Below are 21,436 nucleotides of genomic sequence, written 5' to 3'. Positions count from 1 at the left end.
GACAATTCCGAGGGCTAGGAGAAGGGGTAAAGTTACTTAGAACTCAGAATAACTTTTTCATCTTCAAAGCTACCAGTCTTCCAGGTTACCACTCTATACCCTTTATATTTTTAATCCCTGGCATGGCCGGGCCAGCTTCAGCTCTAGAAACGTAACTCTAGGAAGCTCTCCCACAATTTAGTTTCACGTGGTATAAATCGACTAGCCTCTTCTATTGTTTTTGTTCTATTCTGAACAATTTCCACTGATTCCTTGGATATTCCTATCCTCCTCAAATTTACTAAAAACCATGTTTCTGTGATGATACAAACTTCTAAAAATGTTTTGGTGAAGCTGAGTCCTACCACCTAAAGGTAAGAGATGTGAAGGACTCTGCTATCAACACTTCTCAGTGTCAGGAGTGACACTGGCCACGAGCGATATCTAGTCTATGCTGTACTCAAGGGATACTGCGTAGCCCACTTTATGTAAAATCTCCATAGCTTTTATACCTGGCAATGGCAGCAAGAACATCTATTTGGTAGGTTCTGTTCTACATGCTTTCATACATTATCTCATTGAGTAATCACAATCCTATGAGGTAGACGTTATTTTTATCGATAAAAAAAAAAAAACAAAACTGAAGCTTAGCAAGGTTAGGTAATTTACCCAAAGTCATAGTAACTGTAGAAGCCAGGGCTAAGGGGTTTTATATCCTGGAAGAACACTAAGGTGCTCTTGCCTCTTACTGCTCGTTCTGCACTATTACCCCTCTGCCCTGACCCACCAACTCTTCTTTCCTCTGCTGAAGCTCAAGTCATTTACTTATTCAACCTTCTCATCCTCCTTGTCACGGTTTCTATTCTCCAAGAGGTTCATAACTATCCCTCCAGTCTTTTCCCCGTCAATATTCTTACTGAATAACTCCATCATCACTCTGGCCTTATTAACATCTACCTTTCCAAACTGAAGGATTCCAGCTCTATTCCATTCTAGTCACCAACTGGCATAAGCCTTCCACTTCAACATTAGGGATGCTTCAGCTCCAATATCTCAAACTTAAAAAAAAAAAAAAAGATAAAAAAATCTACTTTCTCCATATTTCCTATACCTCTGAAAATCTCCTCTGCATTCTCATCAGTGCCTTTTACACATCTAGGAGTTCCTACTATTTCAAAAAGGCATTTGGAAAACTACTGGAATCCCTTATCACCATGATCTTCTACCATCCTTCCAGTCCTGGGCAACACACTGCATTTCTTTTCCTTGTCATCAGTGAGCTCAATATTCCGAGAGAAAGATACACAGTCACATTTTCCACCACAGACCCATGTGAGCTGGCTTCTGCTGTACCTTTACAACCCTTCTCATCGGGTGAACTCCCTAATACACATGCAGCGGGTAGCTGTTCCCAAGACCTTTCCTACCATCAAACTCCAATTCCATCGCTTTTCTCAGCAGATCCCTGTCTTATCTTTCTTGAGAATACTGAGAACTTACGACAAACATTCTCTCCATTTTCCTTCCTTTCCCCTTAAGGTTTCTTAATATCCTCTTAGTGCTGCTTTCTCCTTTTTTTTTTTTTTAAAGAATTTATTTATTTTTGGCTGTGCTGGGTCTTCACTGCTGCGTGGGCTACTCTCTAGTTGCAGTGTGAGGGCTTCTCACGGCAGTGGCTTCTCTTGTCGTGGAGCACAAGCTCTAGGGTGTGAGGCCTTCAGGGGTTGTGGTGCATGGGCTTCCCCAGTGGCTCAGCAGTAAAGAATCCGCCTGCAGTACAGGAGACGCACAAGATGCAGATTCAATCCCTGGGTCAGGAAGATCCCCCAGAGGAGGAAATGGCAACCCACTCCAGTATTTTTGCCTGAAAAAGCTCATGCACAGAAGAGGCTGGCTGGCTACAATGCCTGGGGTTGCAGAGAGTCGGACACAACTGGAGCTACTGAGCAGCAGAGCACGGAATCAGTAGTTTTGGCTCCTGGGCTCCAGAGCACAGGGTCAATAGTTGTGACGCGTGGGGTTAGTTGTTCCAACACATGTGGGATCTTCCTGGACCAGGGATCGAACCCGTGCCTCCAGCACTGGCAGGTGGATTAAATACCACTGAGACACAAAGGAGGCCCTGTTCTCGGTTTGTTTTTCTAGGTCCTTCTTCCTACATTCCTCTCTTGTTCTTTCCTCCTGTGGTTTGATGACCATCTTTAGTGTTGTGCTTGGATTGCTTTTTCTTTTTTTCTCTTGTGTGTGAGAGAGCGTGTGTGTCTGTATCTATTGTAGTTTTAGAGTTTGCTGTTCCCATGAAGTTTTGATACAATTCTGTATCAAAACTATATATATAAAAGGTTGTTTTAAGTTTCTGGTATCTTCCCTGCTTCGAGAAGTTCCTTTAGCATTTGTTGCTGGGAAGGCAAATGTAATCTTGGTCCTCATGTGAGCTTCCTTTTGCCAACAGGGAAGAAAGACACTGGGTGACATCAGACAAAAGAAGGGCACAGGCCAATATTACCTTTCAACCCTCTTAGTTTTCTAAAGGTATTCTAAGAGGTCAGTTATTCTAATCACTTAAAAAAAAGCCTTTTAGAAATGCAAAGGGAATTTCATTTTTAAAGAATCATTTCTCATCCTTTGCCTAAGTATGTGGGAGGTAAAATAGCTCCATAAAACTGATTTTTTCTCTCTTGAAAAGTATACATCTCTCTAAAGCTGAATTTACTTTCTAATATTTACCTCCTCTAAGTGTTTTTACAGATTCCAGCTCATACAGACTAACTTCCAAGTGCTGTAGATTTTACTCCCAAATATATGTGGAATCCACTCTATTGCCATCCTATTAGGTTGGTGCAAAAGTAATTGTGGTTCTACACTGTGGAAATTTGCCATTTGATATTGGGATACATTCTTAAAGAAATGTGGCTATGCTCTACACCATTTAAAGTGCATTTCCTGCTTTATGTTCTTTTAATAGTGACTTATTACTTACTGTTTGTTTTATATTTATTTTAGACTATAGAAATGATTGATGTTAGACAAACAGCAAATTCAAAAAAATTTTTTATTTGAGTTCAAAATGGGTCATAAAGCACTGGATACAACTTGCAACATCAGCAACACATTTGGCCCAGGAACTGCTGATGAACGTACAGTGCAGTGGTGGTTCAAGAAGTTTTGCAAAGGAGACGAGAGCCTTGAAGATGAGAAGTGCAGTGGCTGGCCGTTGGAAGTTGACAACAACCAGCTGAAAGCAATCATAGAAGCTGATCCTCTTACAACGACACAAGAAGTTGTCCTAGAACTCAACGTCAACCATTCAAGGTCATTCAGCATTTGAAGCATGTTGGAAAGATGAAAAGGCTTGATAAGTGGGAGCCTCATGAGCTGACCAAAAAACAAAAAAAACCGTCATTTTTGAAGTGTTGTCTTCTCTTATTGTACACAACAAAACCAACCATTTCTCGGACTGTGACATGTGACGAAAAGTGGATTTTATATGACAACTGGCAATGACCAGCTCAGTGGCTGAACTGAGAAGAAGCTCCAAAGTACTTCCCAAAGCCAAACTTGCATGAAAAAAAGGTCATGGTCACTGTTTGGTGGTCTGAGGCCGGTCTGATCCTGGTGAAACCATTACACCTGAGAAGTATGTTCAGCAAATTGATGAGATGCACTGAAAACTGCAATGCCTGCCTCTGGCATCGGTCAACAGAATAGGCCCAATTCTTCTCCATGACAATGTCCAACGGCTCATCGCATAACCAATGCTATAAAAGTTGAACGAACTGGACTATGAAGTTTTGCCTCATGGACCATATTCATCTAACCTCTCGCCAACTGACTACCCTTCAAGTATCTCAACAATTTTTTGCAGGCAAAACGCTTCCACAACCAGAGAGGCAGAAAATGCTTTCCAAGAGTTCATTGAATCCCAAAGTATAGATCTTTACCCTACAGGAATAAAAAAACTTATTTCTCATTGGCAAAAATGTGTTGATTGTAATAGTTACTTTTTGATTAATAAAGGTGTGTTTGATCCTAGTTATAATGATTTAAAATTCATGGTTTGAAACTGCAGTTACTTTTGTACCAACCTAATAATATAAATCAAAGGTTCGCAAAGTATGGTCTCAGGACCAGCAGCATTAACTTGGGAATTTGTTAAAAGTGCAATTTAATTAGGCCCTATTCTAGTAATCTGGTGATTCTGAAGTTTGAGTTAGCTTTAACCTAAATTGCTTGAAGCTTTCTTCACATCCAGTCTACTTACCCTACTTAATCCACAGTCTATGCATCCAGACTCCATCAATGATTTTCCATTTACTAGAGTAGTGATTTTCCAAAGACAGGTTTGTTGACCCATTACAAAAGATACTGAAGTCAATCCAGTGGGTCAAGATTAGAATTTAATTTTAAATACGAGAAATAATTTTAAATAAGTGAAATTAGAAAACACAACATATCAAAATGCACCACATACAGAAGAGACACGTATTATTTTGTTTAACTTTGCTTATGTGTGTGTGCATGCATTTCCCATTACAGGTCATAATCTGAAATGTTTGAAAAACACTTGCCTATAGCTGTGCTTCTCAAAATGTATCCACAGACTGTTTCCTGAGACTCTGCATTTGTAATAAACTCCCAGGTGATGGGCAGATGGTCCTTGGACCTCAATTTTACTACCAAGAGCTATTCAACTGAGAAATCTTAGAATACTGCTAAACTTGTTACTTCAGTTTCCTTAACTCATGGTATTGTAAGTTGTATTAAACTTGAGATATGATAGATTTGCAACATACTAGAAAATTTTAACTGAATGATCAGTGTTAAGACTGTGGTATTCTAGTTAACCGATGGGGAGTCATATGATTTTTTGCTTTTACTATGGCTGACTGCAAGGAGATCCAACCAGTCCATTCTGAAGGAGATCAGCCCTGGGATTTCTTTGGAAGGAATGATGCTGAAGCTGAAACTCCAGTACTTTGGCCACCTCATGCGAAGAGTTGACTCACTGGAAAAGACTCTGATGCTGGGAGGGATTGGGGGCAGGAGGAGAAGGGCACGACAGAGGATGAGATGGCCAGATGGCATCACTGACTCGATAGACATGAGTCTGAGTGAACTCCGGGAGTTGGTGATGGACAGGGAGGCCTGGTGTGCTGCGATTCATGGGGTCGCAAAGAGTCGGACATGACTGAGCGACTGATCTGATCTGATTATCAGTATTTAAAAATGAGTTTCCCATTTCCTGCCTTAGAAAAGGAGTAAACTGAGTTAAAATAAGTCTTCTTGGATGATTAATAATTTTAGACGGCATTAAGATAATCTAACATTTAGGATAATGTAAGAGTTACTGGAGTGCTAACTATAGGATAATATAAATGCAGATGTGTAAGATATAGAGAAAGAATGGATTCAATTTAGTAAGCACTGATCTCAGATTATACTCTGGATAATTTAATTCTTCCCCCAAATCTTGAAATGAATTACAATTTGGGGGGAGGGAGCCTCCTTTTTCATTAAAGGAAAAAAAATTATGTAGTTCCAATTAATAAAGTCAAACCAAAAAAGTCAGTTATGTTATAATTCATTCCTAATATTCTGCATTTGCAATAAGCTCCTAGGTGACGGAGCTTCATTCACAGAGCAGCTAGCTTACTAGATACTTCCTCTGTGCCAGCTACAGGTGTACATGGTGCTAACAGAGATGAGAAAACAAGGACTTTTCCTTAGAGGTACTCTGTCTAAAGGATACTGCATATTTCAATGTCTCTGTAACTGACTGGATGAGAGTTTCTAGTTTCCAACTGATCTCCTAAGTGAAAAGTGAAAGTGTTAGTTGTCCAGTCATGTCTGACTCTTTGTGACCACATGGCAGTAGCCTGCCAGGCTCCTCTGTCCATGGAATTTTCCAGGCAAGAATACTGGAGTGGGTAGCCATTCCCTTCTCCAGGGGATCTTCCTGACTCAGGGATCAAACTCGTCTCCTGCATTGCAGGCAGATTCTTTTACCACCTGAGCCACCAGGGAAGCTTTAAACTAATAGTCAATAATTACTCACATGAAATCTAGGTCATTTAACGATACTTCTATTAGTTACCAAAAATGAATATATACTAAAGAAAGGACATATTCTTAGTCTGATTACCTAGCACCAGATATAGTCGGAGCAAATTTTACAACATGGGCAAATAACCATGTGAGGAAAATATGGAAGTCCTTAAAGAACAAATGGGAATACAGGCCAATAAATAATTTAGCATCATTTTATAGAGACTCCAAAGTTAATTATAAATGAGCACTTAAGTACATCAAAGAGATAAAGCAAGCTCAAGAACAGGTGGAACCATTTAATGGTTAACACCTAACAAGTACACTTAAGGATACAGAGGGAACAGGATGGTGAGGCAATGTTTCTTAAGAAACGGGATCTAGAATTTAAGTTTTGCAGCACACTCTTAGAAGGGGAACTGGAGACAAAGAATGTGGCCCCAGATAGAACAGAGAACACGCTGGCCTTTTCTTCTTGTATAAGCTCTGTCTTTTCTTCGGTCTTCTCTATTTCTCTCAGTATCTGTCTTATGATGAAGGCAAAGAATAAGAGAGACCCTGTGGTGAGGGTGACTGTATTCCTTGAGGTATGGTGAAGAAGGGAAGAGGGTTGTTGCTGTGGTTAGTCGCTGAGTTGTGTCTGACTCTTTTGTGACCCCATGGACTGTAGCCCACCAGGCTCCTCTGTCCATGGGATTTCCCAGGCAAGAATACTGGAGTGGGTTGACATTTTCTTCTCCAGGGGATCTTCTTGACTCGGAGACTGAACCCACATCTCCTGCATTGGCAGGCAGATTCTTTACCACTGAGCCACCAGGGAAGCCCAAACAATAGTGAGATACCATGGGTGCTCAGTTGCTAAGTCATGTCCCAACTGTTTGTGACCCCATGCACTATAGCCCACCAGGCTCCTCTATCCATGGAATTTTCCAGGTAAGAATACTGTCTTATATTTTTGCCTTTTGTTTGCCTGGCATTTTCTATTCCCTTCTTTTATATACCTCTTCCTTATCTGGCCAGAACATAAACTTGAATCATTCTTTGGAATATGTCTTATATATAGTTGCAATGTTTTATATCTTACAAGAGATCTTTATAATAAATTTTTTATATTTTGATAAAGTCAAGTTCTCTGCTATAAATTTTAAAGACAATTGAGCTGAGGTTTTTAGACATCTACTTTTCTCTTCATTGACATTTATCTCCTACCATATGTTTTAAAAACACTTGAGTGACCTTCCAGTAATTTCTTTTCTCTCTGAGGTGATGGTTCACGTACGAAAGGCTCCTTTATCTTGGCTCAGGTCTAATAAATTCTCTCACGTTGAGGTGTATGTCCTTTTGTTCTGTCATTTTACCCTTAATAGAAAAGACTAATTTCAGTTTTTATGTAAAACCATACATAAACTCTACTAATTCACCATGCAACTTTCTCTTTAGGATAAAGAACCCCAGCTCCTCATTTATCTTTTAGGAGACAATACAGTGTATGGGTTAAGAGTAGAGGTTCCAAATTCGCAGACCAAGTCCTCTGCCATCTACTAGTTATATGACCTTGGGCAAGCTGTTTGACCTCACTAAGCTTCCTTAGCTGCAAAATACGCATAACAATTATACCCACCTCGTAGGGTTGCTATAATATTAAATAAGTTTAAAGTTCTCAGTATACTGCTTGGCATAGAATGCTCAAAACCTTTAAACTATTCTCATTTTTCAATGATTTATCTTTAACCAAAGCCTTTTGAATAATGACTCTCTTCTTAACCCTACTTTTTTCAAGTCCCTCTTCACCATGAAGCCTAGTTCCCAGTATTTTGAAGAGAATGCAGTTATGTATCAAAACATTACACTGCATGGTCTCCAACCACACGCTACACTTTAATCTTAACAACCTATTCTCAAGTTTTCCTTAACACATCACTCAAGTTGACTTCATGTTTTTAGACTGTCTTTTTCCTAGGAGCAATAAGAAATAACTTGCTTCTAAACTTAGGTAGATTATTATTATCTTTACCTCACAGATGAATAAACAGGGCCTAGGAGACAGTAAAGAGGCAAAACAATCAGTGAGAAGGATTAAAATGGCGTATTACCATCCATGATGCTATTATTTATATTCTAGATCAGCCAACCTTTCTGGGTGTTCTTAAATTTCTTAACTTGTTAATTTGTTAAATATATATGTTAAACACTGTGCTAGAATATAAATGGTTAAAAAAAGATGTAGTCTGAGCCCCTGACGAACTTTCAGAAAATAATAAAATCAATGGTTACCATGTAGTCAATGCCCTCTTAGAGACATCAGCAGGGTGAAGTCAGAGAACGGTGGACAGATAACCAAATCAGACTGCATTCCAAATTTCCTCTAAATAATGAGTTTAGAAAGGGTCTTTGAGTCTAAAAGGACACAATTTCTACCTTCCTCTTTTATCTCCAATTTTGGAGTAAAGCAAGACTCACTTTAGTGTGTTTAATCAACAAAAGGAAGTAAAGAACAACAAAAAAATGTGAGTTTTAAGTCCCTTTCCCACACACCAATCCCTCACATTCTGGATTTAATTTGCCTTCTCCATTGCGTGAGGTACTATCCTCCATGCTCTATGGCAGGGCTGTTAAAGATAACTGATCGAGGTCCCTCTTACCAAACTCTGCAATCTGGATACAGTAAGTCCCCTACATACGAACGTTTAAAGATGCAAGCATGTGTTCGAATGTCCAGTCACGAAAGGCCTGATGAAACTGCAGCTTGCCCTCCATCTCCGATAGCTGAGCATCCTTCAGCTCTATCATCTCCCACCTCTTCTCCTCCTCCAATAACTCTGCTTGCCTGTTCACTCACTGTCAGCCCCTGTATGCCAGCTGCTGTACTCCTCTACTTTTCAAGGTACTGGACTATAAGATTTAAAATGTTTCATTTTCTGTTTTTAATGCATTACTTGTGTGAAAAGTATTATAAACCTATTATAGTACAGTACTATGTAGCCAATTGTGTTAGCTGGGTACCGAAGCTCACTTTGTTGGACTTACGAACAAATCAGCCTTATGAACTCGCTCTCAGACTGGAACACGTTTGTCTGTGAGGGAATTACTGTATTTCCAGATCCAAAAAGGCAGGCAGGAATCTTCCTAAGGAAGGGGTTGGGGTTAGGCACTAGTGCCTAAGGAGCCAGGGACAGTGAAGGAGGCGGAAGCCAGTTCTCACCGAGAGGATCTTATCACCCTCCTGGAGCCGCCCATCCAGGGCCGCAGCCCCGTTCTCTTTGATGCGGCTGACGAAGATGCCACTGTCGTTGGAGACATACTGCTGATCTGTCCCACCGACGATGTTGAAGCCCAGCCCTAAGAAAATCATGGAGGAGTTGTAAAGGAGACAGGGGTGAAGAGGCGGAAAGAGGTTAAAGAAGATAAGGAGAAAGAGAAAGGAAAGGCCTTGTGGCAGGGGTAGGGGTTAGGGAGTGGCGGTGGTAGGGGGTAAGCGGGGTGGGGAAGTCCAGACTGTGATGTAGCTGGTGGCTAGTAATGGGCAAGGTCAGTGATTAGTATCACTAACAGAGATCAAGAGTACCCAGAGTTACTCAATCAGAGCAGGCAGGGCTAAAAACACAAACACAGTGATCAACATGGTTAGTTGAATACAAAAAAGAAAACAAAAATTTTTTTCAAAGTCATTAGCACTGTGATGGCTCACAGTAAGTGGTTAATAAATATCACCTGTCATTATAATGACATGAAAGGCTCTGAGAAGCCCTGCAGGAAAGCACCCTGCTCAACTTTAGCTCAGCCTCTCCCCCGCCTAGCTGCCTGCAGAGCCACCGTGGAGCTCGCAAGATGCATCATTGCACAGAATGTATTTGTCTTCATCAGTTTACACTACTTCCTGAAAGCCATGACAACCTCAGCCCCCCGACCCCCACCCCTGAGAGCAGAATCAGGGCAGGAACCCAGGCCTCTTGGCTCTGAGCTCTAAGCTCTTTCTTACCTTTATGATATCTCTCTACCCGCAAAGCACTTCTCCCAACCAATAAACAAAAGAATTAGGAGCCATTCTCCCAAGCTCCCAAGACTAAATATTTCACATTTGGATTCTTCAGCACTTAGTGGTCAGCTTTGCGGACCACAGGCAACTAAGGCAATTCTAAGATGTGCTGCTCATATTTGATTTAGATTCTGCTCGTAGCATTTGGAGGATCCAAAATACTGACTTTCCTGCTTAGAAGAAGCAATGCTTTTAACTAGTTGGCAAATGAACTGTTCCTTATTGAGAGGGAGATTCTTAAACAAACCTTCCCCTGTATATTTCTCTCAGCCTTCAGAAGAGTTTGTGTATGGTGGTGCTTTGGAAGAAATGGCCTTGGGAGTTTATTTTTTTCTATTTTGAATTGAGGTAGTGGCAGGGAAAGGTAACTGATAACAGCTCATGACAGGACTAAACCACCAAATTCATTCTTCTTTCCTTTTATGCCTCAAGTGCAAACAACTACACCCTTGGGTATAGTGACTATTACTGTGTGTTAGTCTTTATTCACTGTGTGTGTGTGTGTGTGTGTGTGTGTTAAGTTGCTTCAGTCGTGTCTGACTCTTCACGACCCTATGGACTGTAGCCCACCAGGCTCCTCTGTCCATGGGATTCTCCAGGCAAGAATATTGGAGTTGGTTGCCGTGCCCTCCTCCAGAGGAGGAGAACCTGGTCTTATTTACTTATCCCAGAACCTGGGTCTTATTTACTATAGATAACTAATAACCTATTGATTAGCAACTACCCATTTCCTGCTCTTCTTAGCCCCTGGCAACCACCATTCTACTCTTCACGTCAGTGAGTGATTATTTTAAACAGGTATAAGGTTTCAGTTTTGCAAGATGGAAGTTCTGGAAATCTGATGTACAACATTGTGCCTACAGCTAACAACAGCCGTATTAGATATTTAAGAAACTGTGGAGAGTAGACCTCATTTAAGTGTTCTTACCACAATAAAATAAAATTGAATTAAAAAAAAATGGCTACCAAGGTACTATTTCCAAGGACCAATCAATAAGTTGTGGAAAGGGCTTCATTTACAAAACTACTGTTATATGGTTTCTATCTATGCAATAGAGAAAAGCCACTTTTTATCTATGCAATAAAAAGAAAAGAAAGAAAATAGGGCCTTCTTTACATCCGGTGCTGTAGAAGTCAAAAGACACGGTGCAAAGAGAAAAGAGACAGGAAACACATATATCAGGAAACACATAAAACAGATATGAAAAACATTATCTGGCAGCACAACTGGAAAAATACAGCCATAATCACTAGTCTACTACTGGTTTCAACAGAACACAGATACTTGAAGGGATGAGATGAAAGCCTAAGTGAACCTCATCGTATTAACATACGCACTTGCAAATCAATCTATGATTTAAGGAAACACATGGCCAAAGATAGAAGCAGTAGGAGATGTCTAATTGAAATAGCCTACCTCCTGTACAGAGTATCTGCAGCTAGAGAATGAAAAGGATACATAATACAAAGAACTTCTGCTGGAAGATGACTACTTCAACTTCTTTAAAGGGTAGATTATAAAAATTTTAAGTTACTAATTGGTTTCTCTCAGAAAACTCTTAATTTTTATCATAGTGGGTAGATGGTACTGGAAACGGGATGGGAGGCAGTTCAGATCAGATGGAAAGGTAGGTGGAGCTTGATTACAAAAGGCTTTGAATTGGAAATAAAAGCAAAAATAAACAAATGGGACCTAATTAAACTTACAAGCTTCTGCACAACAAAGGAAACTATTAGCAAGGTGAAAAGGCAGCCTTCAGAATGGGAGAAAATAATAGCAAATGAAGCAACTGACAAACAACTAATCTCAAAAATATACAAGCAACGCCTACAGCTCAACTCCAGAAAAATAATGACCCAATCAAAAAATGGGCCAAAGAACTAAATAGACATTTCTCCAAAGAAGACATACAGATGGCTAACAAACACATGAAAAGATGCTCAACATCACTCATTATCAGAGAAATGCAAATCAAAACCACTATGAGGTACCATTTCACGCCAGTCAGAATGGCTGCGATCCAAAAGTCTACAAGCAATAAATGCTGGAGAGGGTGTGGAGAAAAGGGAACCCTCTTACACTTGGTGGGAATGCAAACTAGTACAGCCACTATAGAGAACAGCGTGGAGATTCCTTAAAAAACTGGAAATAGAACTGCCTTATGATCCAGCAATCCCACTGCTGGGCATACACACTGAGAAAACCAGAAGGGAAAGAGACACGTGTACCCCAATGTTCATTGAAGCACTGTTTATAATAGCCAGGACATGGAAGCAACCTAGATGCCCATCAGCAGATGAATGGATAAGAAAGCTGTAGTACATATACACAATGGAGTATTACTCAGCCATTAAAAAGAATACATTTGAATCAGTTCTAATGAGATGGATGAAACTGGAACCTATTATACAGAGTGAAGTAAGCCAGAAAGAAAAACACCAATACAGTATACTAACGCACATATATGGAATTTAGAAAGATGGTAACAATAACCCTGTGTACGAGACAGCAAAAGAGACACTGATGTATAGATCAGTCTTATGGACTCTGTGGGAGAGGGAGAAGGTGGGGAGATTTGGGAGAATGGCATTGAAACATGTATCATATCATGTATGAAACGAGTCGCCAGTCCAGGTTCGATGCACGATACTGGATGCTTGGGGCTGGTGCACTGGGACGACCCAGAGGGAGGGTATGGGGAGGGAGGAGGGAGGAGGGTTCAGGATAGGGAACACAGGTACACCTGTGGCGGATTCATTTCGATATTTGGCAAAACTAATACAATATTGTAAAGTTTAAAAATAAAATAAAATGAAAAAAAAAAAAAAAATACCCTTAAGACCGTGACAGGTTTCAGCAAGGTGCGCTGAGGCCAATCAGTCTCTCTCAGTACTGGGAGAAACAATTTGGAGAAAATTTTTCAATGAAATCCAATATCCTCACCAAACAAGAGAGTTGCCTCTGGGAATCTTGGGAATAGGAAGTATATGTTATGTAGCTGAATGCAACATAGTAATTAGAAAGAAAAAGGACACTGCTGCTGGGTATTTAAAACTACAGAATAGTGATTAAAAAAGAAGAGTGGAAAAAAAAATCTTCCCCAAATTTTCTATATACAAACAAGTATAGTCTACTCCTTCCCCCACCACAATATATAAGCATATTTATAATGCTACACTTATTGCTACATCAACTGTAAATGAACCACACCACTTAATATGACAACTTCTAGACTAACAAGAAGTCTCCTTCTTCAGCTACAACATTTACAAACTGAAGTGAAGTGAAGTCACTCAGTTGTGTCCGACTCTTTGCGACCCCATGGACTGTAGCCTACTATGCTCCTCTGTCCATGGGATTTTCCAGGCAAGAGTACTGGAGTGGGTTGCCATTTCCTTCTCCAGAGGATCTTCCTGACCCAGGGATCGAACCCAGGTCTCCCGCACTGTAGGCAGATGCTTTACCATCTGAGCCACCAGGGAGGTCCTTACAAACTGAACTTACCTTTAACTTGAAGCGTCGCTGCAATAAACAGGAGTCTCTGAAGCACTGAGGAGCAATATTACCAATTCAAGCCCAGGCCCCATGGATATCTACATAATCCTCAATCAACTTATTCATTATTGATCATTTACTATATGTTAGGCATGGCATTATATTCTGAGGAAGACATAAAGCTGGACAGTCTCTGCTTGAACAACAAATAGAAATATATCCTTTTTCCTGTCCCTCTTAGAGTCTGCAAAAGTATATTAAAGTCAGATGACCCGGCCACAAATTCAACTCCATAACTTACCCAATATGTGTACTAAAACAAGTCAGTGTACCTTTGATCCTCAGCTGCTTCTTCTATAACCTAAGGATTATCAATTCTGTCCTCTCTAACTCAAAAAGTAGGGTTCAATAACATAAAGTCTGAAAAAATCCTTTATAAACTGTATAGTGGTTGCTACATAGAGTAGCTCCTTTAACAGCAGTTGCCAGGAAAACAGTAGTGCCTGCTACACCCCCAAACTAGACAATCTGATGGAGAAAGGATGAATGAACATAAAGTACAAATGTGAAAAATCCTGAAATAAAGGAAGACAGATTAAAATTTCCATCCGTCTATTAATAGGATAAGACTGGACTGTGGGACTCAATAAACTTTCATCCTTATGGAAATTAAGGCTGTCTATTACCTGTGACCCAGACATCTCCCTCATTGAGTAATTTCTAGCAATGGCAGTACTGAAAATATTCAATAATCAAGCCAGTACATGCATCAATTCAGATGTCAGCTGGAAACAATCAGAATGGGAAGGCCTATCCTAGTATACAACCGATGATTATTGGCTCCGTCTAGGGAAAATCTTCCATCAAGTGGACCACATATCTTGGTTTGCCAGGGAATCTTGATAAACACATACTGTCCCCAGTGCAATTAAAATAGTCCCTTTCAATTTCAAAAGCATGTCAGTTTGGACCAATGTGATCATTTTGTCAAGGGTAATGTTAGAATATATTAATTGCTGCATGTTTTGTGGTAGTGAGGACCTGATGGCAATTTAGGTGTTCATCCTTTGGGGAACAGGTAACTAAAAAAAATTAAAACACAGATGCAATGAATAATCATACACAAAGTAACCATTTTAAAATATAATGTTGATATTACTAGAATGTGTATATGCATGCTCAGTCACGTCCAACTCTCTTGTGACCCCATGGACTGCAGCCCGCCAGGCTCCTCCATCCATGGGATTTCCCAGGCAAGAATACTGGAGTGGGTTGCCATTTCCCTCTCCAATAGTATAAAATCTTCTTAAAAACATGTCTATGTGGAACAGTGTCACCTATTTACAAAAATGTATACATATTTAAGACACATTATCTGTGAGGGAGGGATAGAAGATAAAGCTTAGGAATGAAAACCAAAAGGGACTTTGAACCTACTGATGAGGACAATTTATTATGGAGCTGAAGTTGCTGTCGTTCAGTTGCTTAGTCGTGTCTGGCTCTTTGCAAACCCAGGGAAGCACGCCAGGCTTCCCTGTCCTTTACCATCTCCTTGAGCTTGCTCAAACTCATGTCCATTGAGTCGGTGATGCCATCCAATCATCATGTTCAGGGTCTTTTCTAATGACTTGTCTCTTCACATCAGGTAGCCAAAATACTGGAGCTTCAGCTTCAGCATCAGTCCTTCCAATGAATATTCAGGACCGATTTCCTTTAGGATTGACTGGCTTCATCTCTCTGCAGTCCAAGGGACTCTCAAGAGTCTTCTCCAACACCACACTTCAAAAGCATCAATTCTTCGGTGCTCAGCCTTCTTTATGGTCCAACTCTCACACCCATACGTGACTAATGGAAAAACCACAGCTTTGACTATACAGACCTTTGTTGGCAAATGTCTCTGGTTTTTAATCTGCTCTCTAGGTTGTCAAGCTTTTCTTCCAAGGAGCAAGCGTCTTTTAATTTCATGGCTGCAGTCACCATCTGCAGTGATTTGGGAGCCCAAGAAAATAAAAATAAAATAAAATTAATAAAAACAACAAATAAGATTGTTTCCCCATCTATTTTGCCTTGAAGTGATGGCACCAGATGCCATGAGCTTAGTTTTCTGAATGTTGAGCTGTAGGCCAGCTTTTTTACTCTCCTCTTTCAATCTAGAGGATCCTCAGTTCCTCTTCACTTTCTGCCATAAGGGTGGGGTCATTTGCGTATCTGAGTTTACTGAAATTTCTCCCTGCAATCTTAATTCCAGCTTGTGCTTCATCCAGCCCTGCATTTCGCATGATGTACTCTGCATATAAGTTAAATAAGCAGGGTGACAATATATATAGCCCTGACATACTCCATTCCCAATTTGGAACCAGTCTGTTGTTCCATGTCTGGTTCTAACTGTTGCTTCTTGACCTGCATACAGATTTCCCAGGAGGCAGGTAAGATGGGCCTGGTATTCCCATGTCTTGAAGAATTTCCCACAGTTTGTGATCCACACAAAGGCTTTGGTTTAGTCAATGAAGCAGAAATAGATGTTTCTCTGGAATTCCCTTGCTTTTTCTATGACCCAGCGGATGTTTACAATTTGATCTCTGGTTCCTCTGCCTTTTTTAAATCCAGCTTAAACATCTGGAAGTTCTCGGTTCATGTACTGTTGAAGCCTGGCTTGCAGAATTTTGAGCATTACTTTGCTAGCACGTGAGATTAAGTGTAATTGTGTGGTAGTTTGAGCATTCTTTGGCATTGCCTTTCTTTAGGATTGGAATAAAAATTGACCTTTTCGAGTCCTGTTGCCACTGCTGAGTTTTCCAAATTTGCTGGCATGTTGAGTACAGCACTTTCACAGCATCATCTTTTAGGATTTGAAATAGCTCAACTGGAATTCCATGACCTCCACTAGCTTTGTTTCTAATGATCGTTCCTAAGGCCAACTTGACTTTGCAGTCCAGGATGTCTGGCTCTAGGTGAGTGATCACACCATCATGGTTATCTGGGTTTTGAAGATCTTTTTTTGTATAGTTCTTCTGTGTATTCTTGCCACCTCTTCTTAATATCTTCTGCTTCTATTAGGTCCATACCACTTCTGTCCTTTATTGTGCCCATCTCTGCATGAAATGTTCCCTTGGTATGTCTAATTTTCTTGAAGAGATCTCTAGTCTTTCCCACGGAGCTCAAGGGTATTAATTAATTCAGTACTGGCATCTACTATCCAAAAGCAGTTGAAGGGAGAGGGAGAAAGAAAAAGGCAGGGACTCAATAGACTTTTTAAAAAGTGAATAAATGAAGACATACTCCATAGTGAACCCTGATTATAATGAGCCAATAAATTTTTAAAATGTCATCAAGATTAAAATGGATTGCTTGGTCTCTAATTTGGAGGAGAAGTTTAAGCACAAAAATGTACAGATGGCATAAGAATGACACCATCATATGACTGGGAGAGAAAGAAAGTGTGTCTAGTTTAAGAGCTTTGTAAAATGAAACAAGAAATGCCTTCCTGGGGCCTCTTCCTGTCTACAGGCTTGGATCTTGTGCTTGTTTACAAATAAGACCAGCAACTAATAGTTATTAAGTGTTTACCAGGTATAATGCCATGCACTCTACATACATTATCCCATTTAATCTCCCCAATAAACACATGAAGAGGTTATCACACTTTACAGATGAACTTGGTAAGTGTAAGGCATGAAGAGATTAAGTAACTTTTTAAAAGGTAACACAGCTAATTCTTTGTAAAGCTCTGACACTAAGTTAGGGTGTTTGATTGCTAAGTATAAGTTTTAAACCATTTTGCTATGCTGTATCTTTGTAGAAAATATGAACAACTGCATTAGAAAAAAAGTTTGCATAAATCAACTTGTTTTGGGGGCTGGCTTGAATAAGCAATGTTGGGATAATGACTGTAGAACAGTCCTTCCCCCTATCTACCTGAAAGTTTTTCTATCCCAAGATAATCTCAATAATTTTCCCTAGATACCAGTCAAGCTCTATTGGTCACACAACCCATTATTCATTTAATCATTTCATGGCAAAATATATGTAGCATAAAATCAAGCTCTAACGGAAAAACAACTTACTGTTTGTTTAAAGGTAAAATATATGCAATACAATATTTAACACTTTAACTATTTTAAAGAGTACGATTCAGCGACATTAAGTACATTCACAATGTTGTGAAACCATCACCATTGTCCATGTCTGCAACTTTTTCATCATATCAAAGAGAAGTCTCCATCCATTAAAAATAATGTCTCACTCTCCCCTTCCCCTGGTAACCTTTATTATACATTCTCTCACTGTGAGTTTGCCTATTCTATATACCCCATATAAGTGGAACTAGACAAATTTGTTCATTGTGTCTTGCGTATTCCACAAAATATGTCTTCCAAATTCATTCATGTTGTATGATGTATCAGAATTTCATTCCTTTTAAAGGATGACTAACATTCCACTGCATGTACATACCACGCTTTGTTTAGTCAACTGTCAATGGACACTTGGTTGTTTCCATATTTTTGCTACTGTGAATAATACTACTATGAACACTGGTATACAACTGTCTGAGTTTCTGCTTTCAATTCTTTGGGGTATATATCTGGAACTGAATTGCTGGATCACATGGTAATTCTATGTTCAACAATTTGAGGAACTGCCCAACTGTTTTCTATCACAGATGTACCACATTTTACATTCCAAAAAGCATTGCCTATGGGTTCCAATTTATCCACATCTTCATTAATGCTTATCATCTTCATTTTGGGGGGGTTTAGGACAATTAGTTATTCTCATTAATGTGAAGTGGTATCTCACTGTGATTTTGATTTTGATTTTCCAAAGGCTAGTGATGTTAAACATCTTTTCACGAGTTTATTGCCCATTTATGTATCTTCGTTAAAGAACTGTCTCAAGGCCTTATTTTTGAATGAGGTTGTTTTAAGCAGTCTTTATGTACACTGGTATTAATTCAGTATCAGATACATGCTTTGCAAATATCTTCTCCCATTCTGTGGGTTATCTTTTACTCTCTTTATAGTCTCTTTTGAGTCGTAAAATTATTAATTTTGGTAAAACCTAATTTTTTTCTTCTCTGCCTGTGTATCTGGTGTCACATTAACAATATCATCAGTGAATCCAATGTCATAAAAAAATTTCCCTATCTTTTCTTCTTAGCTTAGCTTAGCTTAGAGTTTAGTCTTAGCTCTCATATTCAAGTAGTTGATGCATTTTTAGTTAATTTTTGTATAAAATGGAAGGCAAGGATCTAAATTCATTCTTTTTCATGTAGATATCCAGTTTTCCCAACATAATTTGTTGAAAAAACTGTCTTTCCCCTCACTGAATAGTGGTGGTGTCCTTTCAAAAATCATTTGACCATATATGAGAAGGCTCATTTCTGGGTTCTCTGTTCTTCCCCACAGCTCTATACATCTGCTCTTATGTTAGCACTACAGTGTTCTGAATATTGTAATTTTCAGTAAGTTTTGAAATCAGGAAGTTGTGAGTCCCTTAACACTGTTCTTGTTCTCAAGATTGCTTTGGCTACTAGGGGGTCCTCTGAGATTTTATATGAGTGTTAGGATTGGATTTTTGTATTTCAGTAAAAAGGCAGATGAGATTTTGATAAATACTGAGTTTGCAGATCACTTTGGATAGCATTGTCACTTTAACAATATTAACTCTTCTAATCCATGAACATGGATTATCTTTCCACTTATTAATGCCTTTAATTTCTTTCAGTCAAATTTTGTAGTTTTCAATGTACAAGTTATTGTCTCATTAGTTATTTCTAAGTATTTCATTATTTTTAATGCTATTATAAATGGAAATGTTTACTTAATATCCCTTTCAAATTGCTCATGTAAGGAAACTCAACTAATTTTGTGTTGATTTTGTATCTTGCAACTTTGCCAAGTTTGCTATTAATTCTGGGGTTTTTTTGGTGGAATCTTTAGAATTTTTTACACATAAGACTGTACCATTTGTGAACAGAGACAATTTACTTCTTCCTTTCCAATTTATATGCCTTCCTTTTTCTTGCCTAACTGTTCTTGATAGAATTTCCACACCATCTTGAACAGAAGTGGTGAACCGAAGCATATTGTCTTGTTCTGGATCTTAGAAGAAAAGTTTCTTATACCAAGTATGACGTATCCATATACGTCATATATGGATTCTTCATATATGACCTTTATCATGTTGAGGAAGTTTCTTTCTATTCCTACTTTGCTGAGTGGTTTTAACATGGAAAGGTGTTTAACATGGAAAGGAAATTTTCTCAAATGCTTTTTCTATGTGTTGGGATGATAATGTGGGCTCTTTTTTGTTCATTCTATTAATATGTTGTAGCATATCAACTGATTTTCTTATATTGAACCATCTTTGCATTCTTGGAATAAACTGCACTTTGTCATGGTATGCTATGCTATGCTAAGTCACTTCAGTTTTTGTCCGACTCTGTGCGACCCCATAGACGGCAGCCCACCAGGTTCCCCCGTCCCTGGGATTCTCCAGGCAAGCACACTGGAGTGGGTTGCCATTTCCTTCTCCAATGCATGAAAGTGAAAAGTGAAAGTGAAGTCACTCAGTCGTGTCCGACTCTTAGCAACCCCATGGACTGCAGCCTACCAGGCTCCTCCGTCCATGGGATTTTCCAGGCAAGAGTACTGGAGTGGGGTGCCATTGCCTTCTCTGTTGTCATGGTACATAATCCTCTTAAAAGGCTGCTGAATTAAAACCTTGTAGCTCTCTAAAGGAAAATTCTGAGTTACTACCACAAGGTGTAAGGCCCAAACAGAATCTAGCAGCTTCACTGGCTGGATCAAACGGGGATCAGAGTTTGGGGAGGGTGAGGCTGCTGGAAGTTAGTTCTGGAAGGGCAAAGTTCTGGAAAGGAGGAAGCTAGACCAAAAAAAAGAGAGTACAAGACAGACTGCCAGGTATTCGCATGAGTCTACTGAGAGGCCATGTATACATTAAGTGAAACTCCACGAGGGTAGACAAATAAAAACTAGTAACAGGCTAAGCAATTCTCAAAAGTTAACACAAGGTAAAGAGACCTTTAACCAACCAGAATCAAAATCCTCAGTGATAATTCAGTGGCAACCCACTTAGAACATTTGGAGGGTTCAACTATTCCTGAAGTGAATGCTACTTTAGATTCACCCTAGAAAAGTTTATAAACAGTCCTAAAGAGGTAAAACTGATCTGCAAGTTACTTAACTGCTTACCAAAACAAATTCAACAATGTAATACTAGAAATGTTAATACAACAAAACAAAATGCAGACACTGAGCAATGTAACCAGTCACAACATCCAAAATCTAATTAAAAACTTTTAACATGCTGAGAAGAAAACAAGGGTCCATATAGTCAAAGCTATGGTTTTTCCAGTAGTCATATATGGATGTGAGAGTTGGACCATAAAGAACGCTGAGTGCTGAAGAACTGATGCTTTTGAACCATGGTGCTAGAGAAGAGTCTTGAGAGTCCTTTGGACAGCAAGGAGATCAAATCAGTCAATACAAGGAAATCAACCCTGAATACTCATTGGAAGTACTGATGTGGAAGCTGAAACTCTGATACTTTTGGCCACTTGATGCAAAGAGCTGACTCCCTGGAAAAGACCCTGATGCTGGGAAAGACTGAGGGCAGGAGAATAAGTGGGCAACAGAGGATGAGATGGTTGAATGGCTTCATCAACTCAATGGACATTAGTCTGAGCAAACTCGGAAGATAGTGAAGGACAGGGAAGCCTGGAGTGCTGCAGTCCATGGGGTTGCAAAGAGTCAGACTTGACTGAGTGACTGAACAACAAGGAAAGAAGAAAACATGACCTAGAATCAAGAAAAAAATTGGTCAAGAGAAAGAGAATCAGAAATATGAAACTAGCAGAC

The 21,436-nt window shown here is 39.5% G+C and overlaps 1 protein-coding gene across 1 annotated transcript in view; it reads right to left on the bottom strand.

The window, feature by feature from the left end:
* The window catches only part of SYNJ2BP (synaptojanin 2 binding protein), a 43,620-nt gene that overhangs the window by 7,734 nt on the left and 14,450 nt on the right, over positions 1-21,436 (bottom strand). Inside the window, exon 2 of the mRNA XM_005905758.3 lies at positions 9,227-9,363. Coding sequence (XP_005905820.1) covers positions 9,227-9,363 — 137 coding nt within the window. The remainder of the gene's footprint in view (positions 1-9,226; positions 9,364-21,436) is intronic.

Source organism: Bos mutus, chromosome 10, assembly GCF_027580195.1.
Source record: "Bos mutus isolate GX-2022 chromosome 10, NWIPB_WYAK_1.1, whole genome shotgun sequence".
Lineage (NCBI taxonomy): Eukaryota > Metazoa > Chordata > Mammalia > Artiodactyla > Bovidae > Bos > Bos mutus.
The sequence above is the reverse complement of the archived record's forward strand: the minus strand, read 5'-3'. Positions and strand labels throughout refer to the sequence as shown.